Below are 6778 nucleotides of genomic sequence, written 5' to 3'. Positions count from 1 at the left end.
TTATGAGGGGCATGGACAGGGTGGATAGGGAGCAGCTGTTCCCCTTAGTTGAAGGGTCAATCACGAGGGGGCATAAGTTCAAGGGTACAGGAGGTTTAGGGGGGATGTGAGGACAAACCTTTTTACCCAGAGGGTGGTGATGGTCTGGAATGTGCTGCCTGGGAGGGAGGTGGAGGTGGGTTGCCTCACATCCTTTAAAAAGTACCTGGATGAGCACTTGGCATCATCATAACATTCAAGGCTATGGGCCAAGTGCTGGTAAATGGGATTAGGTAGGTCGGTCAGGGGTTTCTCACGTGTTGGTGCAGACTCAATGGGCCGAAGGGCCTCTTCTGCACTGAGAGATTCTGTGAATAAGGTTGGGTTGGGAGTTGGGGCACATTTGGGAATGAAATGTTAGGTTTTGGGAATGAGAATGGGAAGGAGGTTTGGTTGGGAGTTGGGAATGAGATTAAGTTGGGATTTAGGAACGAGATTGTTTTGGGGTTGGGAACACGATTGGGAATGAGGTTGGGGGTTGGGAATGGGGTTTGGGGATTTAGTGTTGGAATGAGTGTTGGGATTTGGTGGGGGTGGGTGGGGGGTGGGTTTGAGTTTGGGGTTGGGATTGTAGTTGGGATTTGGGATGCAGCCCCTAGCGGTGACTCCGGACAATGCACACGGTGCCTATGCGGTCCCCTTGGCTGGGTGGCTTGTCTGTCACGCGGCAGGCTGGGTACTGACTGCCACCATTGTTTGGGGATTTCCCAGTGACAGAGCCTCAGAGGGGGAAATTCCCCCCGCTTTGGGTTACACCCGCTCTGAACAAGGTGGAAATACAAATGCACTGTCACTAAATCGATGGGCGCAGTGACATTGAACTCGCTTGCATTGATTTCCCCTGTCCGAATCATACATCGAAGGTCCACTCTGCTTCAGAGATGGGCGGGCCAGTCCTGCCACCTTGCTGGCGAATGCTGGCAATGGCGGCTGGCTCTACCCAGAGTTCCTAGAGCTCTGGCAAGTCCCCTATCCTGGTGAAGCACTGAGCATGTCAGGAAATGGAGGTAATGCATTGTGGGGAGAGGCTGCAGGGACCCAGAGAGAGAGAGAGAGAGAGCTGCCTGAGGATTGGAGCTGTTACAGGACAATGCCAGGTAACCTGCTCACCTGGAGTCAGAGAGAGGGAGGTGGTGGGGGGGGGGAAGACCAGGACAGGGAGGTACCTGTGCATTCATTCAGCGCACTGCAGCATTTAAACAGGGGGTGGAGGGGGGAGGCTTCTCCCTGTTGGTTAATGCAATCTTCCCTATCTTTATGCTGTTTATTGATGTCAGTGTGGCTGCAGCCCAGTCTTTACATACCCCCCACCCCTCCCCTCGGACCACCTGGGGGCATGCACCCCCACCGTGAGACTGCCTGCTACACCTCAGAGTGTGACAGGGAGGTGCCCGGGTAACGGTTCCCAGCTGTGATTAGATCTATTCCCGGTGGTCTTTCCACATGACTCGCTCCAGCCACTACTCGGCCAGCACATCCACCCTTGTGATGTGCTGCCTTCCTACGCCAACTGGAAAGCAAAAGGACTCATTACCCAATTGGATGTGGCTCGACTGTCAGTCAAACAGCCCATTTTCCCCGTTTTTGAGATTTTTTATATATATATATACACATCTCTGGTTTAAGAGCAATGTTCACAAAAAGGTCACAAAAGCACGCAATCCTTTTTAATGTCCCCCTCAGGATTTTTCTCCAGGGTTGCGCACGGCAGAGCCCTGGAGACTGGTCTTCCATTCCTGGAGACTCCAGGCCAATCCTGGAGGGTTGGTGACCCCAAGCCCACCACCCCGGCCTAGAACATAGGAACAGGGAGACCGTTCAGCCCCTCGATCCTGTCCCCCAATACAACGGCTGGTCTGTGATCTAACCCCATTGCCCCACCTTCACCCCCATATCCCTGAATATCTTTGGATAACAAAAATCTCTCAAACTGAGATTGAAATTTAATTGATCCCAGCATCGATCGCCGTTTGCGTAAGAGAGTTCCAAACTTCTCCCACCCTTTGTGTGACCAAGTGTTTCCTAATTTCACTCCGGAAAGGTCTGCCTCGAATTTTTAGACTCAGTAACCCCCACCCCCGGTCCCAGACTCCCCGACCAGTGGGAATAGTTTCTCTCTCTCTCTCTTGACCCTATCAGTTCCCCGAAATATCTTGAAAACTTTGATCCAATCACCTCCTTTAACCTCCTGAACTCCAGGGAATACAACCCGAGTTTGTGTTTAATCCCTCCGCGTCGTTTAACCCTCGGACTCCCGGGATCATTCCGGTGAATCCACACTGCACTCCCCTCCCAGGACGATGTACCCTCCCAAAGGAGCGATGCCCCAGAGCTGGTCACAGTGACTCCGGGTGTGGTCTAATTCGGACATGGTACAACTGAATCACAACTTCAACACCCTGTATTCTAGTTCTTGAAACATAAAGGTCAGCGTTACATTTTTTCATTTTCCATGATTCGTTTTATTTTCCTTATTTTCTGTTCATGACATTTCAATGATCCATCTGCCTAGATCCCCAATCTCATCAGAGCGCCATTGCTTCTAGCTTCTCAACATTTAGAAAATACACGATTGAATTTAGACCACTTGCTTTGAATAGAGAAAATTACAGCAGTAGATTGGCATGGAGCACCGAATCATCGCCACACCACAGGCTAAGGTGCAGGGAGGTGTCAAAAACATGTTGCAGCACCACCACTGGTGGGAGGTTGTAATTGCAGTGTGACATGTTTACATAGACTTACCATTGTAAGAGTTGACGTACAAACATACGAATTAGGAGCAGGAGTAGGCCCCTCGAGCCTGCTCCACCATTTAGTAAGATCATGGCTGATCTGATTGTAACCTTAACTCCACATTCCTGCCTACCCCCGATAACCTTTCACCCCCTTGCTGATTAAGAATCTATCTAGCTCGGCCTTAAAAATATTCAAAGACTCTGCTTCCACTGCCATTTGAGGAAGAGAGTTTCAAAGACTCATGATCCTCTGAAAGAAAAATTATTTCTCCTCATCTCCGCCCTAAAAGGGCGACCCCTAATTTTAAAACAGTGACCCTCCCCCTAGTTCTGGACTCACCCACAAGAGGAAACATCCTTTCCATGTCCACCTTGTCAAGGCCGTTCAGGATCTTGTAAACTTCAATCAAATCACCCCTCACTCTTCTAAACTCCAGTGGGAACAAGCCCAGTCTGTCCAACCTTTCCTCATGAGACAACCCACTCATTCCAGGTATTAATCTAGTAAACCTCTGAACCGCCTCCTTTTTACATCTTTCCTTAAATAAGGAGACCAAAACTGCACACAGTACTCGAGGTGCAGTCTCACCAATGCCCTGTATAACTGAAGCATAACATCCTTACTTTTATATTCAATCACTCTCGTAATAAAGGATAACATGCCTTTAGCCTTCCTGATTACTTGCTGTACCTGCATACTAACTTTTTGTGACTCATGCACTCGAACACCCAGATCCCTCTGCACCTCAGAATTATGCAGCCGTTCTCTATTTAAGTAATACTTTGCTTTTTTATTCTTCTTGCCAAAGTGAACAACTGTCAGGAATCACCCTGAAAGAGAGGGACTGAGAGACACCAGTCAGTGTACAGATATCTCCCTGAGAGAGAGAGAGGACTGAGAGACACCGGTCAGTGTACAGATATCTCCCTGAGAGAGAGGGACTGAGAGACACCAGTCAGTGTACAGATATCTCCCTGAGAGAGAGGGACTTAGAGACACCAGTCAGTGTACAGATATCTCCCTGAGAGAGAGGGACTTAGAGACAGTCAATGTACAGATATCTCCCTGAGAGAGAGAGGACTGAGACACACCAGTCAGTGTACAGATATCTCCCTGAGAGAGAGAGAGAGGACTGAGAGACACCAGTCAGTGTACAGATATCTCCCTGAGAGAGAGGGACTTAGAGACAGTCAATGTACAGATATCTCCCTGAGAGAGAGAGGACTGAGACACACCAGTCAGTGTACAGATATCTCCCTGAGAGAGAGAGAGAGGACTGAGAGACACCAGTCAGTGTACAGATGTCTCCCTGAGAGAGAGAGAGAGGACTGAGAGACACCAGTCAGTGTACAAATATCTCCCTGAGAGAGAGGGGACTAAGAGACACCAGTCAGTGTACAGATATCTCCCTGAGAGAGAGAGAGGACTGAGAGACACCAGTCAGTGTACAGATATCTGCCTGAGAGAGAGAGGGACTGAGAGACACCAGTCAGTGTACAGATATCTCCCTGAGAGAGGTGACTGAGAGACACCAGTCAGTGTACAGATATCACCCTGAGAGAGAGAGGGACTGAGAGACACCAGTCAGTGTACAGATATCTCCCTGAGAGAGAGAGAGAGGGGACTGAGAGACACCAGTCAGTGTACAGATATCTCCCTGAGAGAGAGAGAGAGGGGACTGAGAGACACCAGTCAGTGTACAGATATCTCCCTGAGAGAGAGAGAGAGGGGACTGAGAGACACCAGTCAGTGTACAGATATCTCCCTGAGAGAGAGAGGGAGAGGGGACTGAGAGACACCAGTCAGTGTACAGATATCTCCCTGAGAGAGAGAGCGACTGAGAGCCACCAGTCAGTGTACAGATATCTCCCTGAGAGAGAGAGAGAGAGAGGGACTGAGAGACACCAGTCAGAGTACAGATATCTCCCTGAGAGAGAAAGGGACTGAGAGACACCAGTCAGTGTACAGATATCTCCCTGAGAGAGAGAGGGACTGAGAGACACCAGTCAGTGTACAGATATCTCCCTGAGAGAGAGGGACTGAGAGACACCAGTCAGTGTACAGATATCTCCCTGAGAGAGAGAGAGAGGGGACTGAGAGACACCAGTCAGTGTACAGATATCTCCCTGAGAGAGAGAGGACTGAGAGACACCAGTCAGTGTACAGATATCTCCCTGAGAGAGAGGTGACTGAGAGACACCAGTCAGTGTACAGATATCACCCTGAGAGAGAGAGGGACTGAGAGACACCAGTCAGTGTACAGATATCTCCCTGAGAGAGAGAGAGAGGGGACTGAGAGACACCAGTCAGTGTACAGATATCTCCCTGAGAGAGAGAGAGGGGACTGAGAGACACCAGTCAGTGTACAGATATCTCCCTGAGAGAGAGAGAGAGGGGACTGAGAGACACCAGTCAGTGTACAGATATCTCACTGAGAGAGAGAGAGGGACTGAGAGACACCAGTCAGTGTACAGATATCTCCCTGAGAGAGAGAGCGACTGAGAGACACCAGTCAGTGTACAGATATCTCCCTGAGAGAGAGAGAGAGAGGGACTGAGAGACACCAGTCAGTGTACAGATATCTCCCTGAGAGAGAGAGGGACTGAGAGACACCAGTCAGTGTACAGATATCTCCCTGAGAGAGAGAGGGAGAGGGGACTGAGAGACACCAGTCAGTGTACAGATATCTCCCTGAGAGAGAGAGCGACTGAGAGCCACCAGTCAGTGTACAGATATCTCCCTGAGAGAGAGAGAGAGAGAGGGACTGAGAGACACCAGTCAGAGTACAGATATCTCCCTGAGAGAGAAAGGGACTGAGAGACACCAGTCAGTGTACAGATATCTCCCTGAGAGAGAGAGGGACTGAGAGACACCAGTCAGTGTACAGATATCTCCCTGAGAGAGAGAGGGGACTGAGAGACACCAGTCAGTGTACAGATATCTCCCTGAGAGAGAGAGGGACTGAGAGACACCAGTCAGTGTACAGATATCTCCCTGAGAGAGAGAGAGAGGGGACTGAGAGACACCAGTCAGTGTACAGATATCTCCCTGAGAGAGAGGGACTGAGAGACACCAGTCAGTGTACAGATATCTCCCTGAGAGAGAGAGAGAGGGACTGAGAGACACCAGTCAGTGTACAGATATCTCCCTGAGAGAGAGAGAGAGGGGACTGAGAGACACCAGTCAGTGTACAGATATCTCCCTGAGAGAGAGAGAGAGAGGGGACTGAGAGACACCAGTCAGTGTACAGATATCTCCCTGAGAGAGAGAGGGACTGAGAGACACCAGTCAGTGTACAGATATCTCCCTGAGAGAGAGAGGGACTGAGAGACACCAGTCAGTGTACAGATATCTCCCTGAGAGAGAGAGAGAGTGAGAGACACCAGTCAGTGTACAGATATCTCCCTGAGAGAGAGAGAGGGACTGAGAGACACCAGTCAGTGTACAGATATCTCCCTGAGAGAGAGAGAGGGACTGAGAGACACCAGTCAGTGTACAGATATCTCCCTGAGAGAGAGGGGACTGAGAGACACCAGTCAGTGTACAGATATCTCCCTGAGAGAGAGAGGGTCTGAGAGACACCAGTCAGTGTACAGATATCTCCCTGAGAGAGAGAGAGAGAGAGAGGACTGAGAGACACCAGTCAGTGTACAGATATCTCCGAGAGAGAGAGGTAGACTGAGAGACACCAGTCAGTGTACAGATATCTCCGAGAGAGAGAGAGAGAGGGACTGAGAGACACCAGTCAGTGTACAGATATCTCCGAGAGAGAGAGGGGGACTGAGAGACACCAGTCAGTGTACAGATATCTCCGAGAGAGAGGGGACTGAGAGACACCAGTCAGTGTACAGGTATCTCCCTGAGAGAGCGAGGGACTGAGAGACACCAGTGCCTGCACACTTGGTGTATGGGTTCTCACCCCATTTGGAATGAGTTTCTGTTTTAATCGACCACAGAGTCGGGATTGTGGAGGCAGCTCGCAGCCTGGGAAGCCCAGGTG

General features: G+C 50.1%; 1 protein-coding gene across 1 annotated transcript in view; it reads left to right on the top strand.

Moving 5' to 3' along the window:
• Window positions 1-1066: 1066 nt before the first annotated feature.
• LOC121274415 (zinc finger protein 497-like) overlaps window positions 1067-6778 on the top strand; it is a 7218-nt gene continuing 1506 nt past the window's right edge. Inside the window, exon 1 of the mRNA XM_041181724.1 lies at window positions 1067-1136. Coding sequence (XP_041037658.1) covers window positions 1130-1136 — 7 coding nt within the window. The 5' untranslated portion in view covers window positions 1067-1129. The remainder of the gene's footprint in view (window positions 1137-6778) is intronic.

The sequence above is a fragment of the Carcharodon carcharias genome (assembly GCF_017639515.1).
Source record: "Carcharodon carcharias isolate sCarCar2 chromosome 36 unlocalized genomic scaffold, sCarCar2.pri SUPER_36_unloc_2, whole genome shotgun sequence".
Classification (NCBI taxonomy): Eukaryota; Metazoa; Chordata; class Chondrichthyes; order Lamniformes; family Lamnidae; genus Carcharodon; species Carcharodon carcharias.
This window is presented reverse-complemented; position numbering and strand designations above follow the sequence as displayed.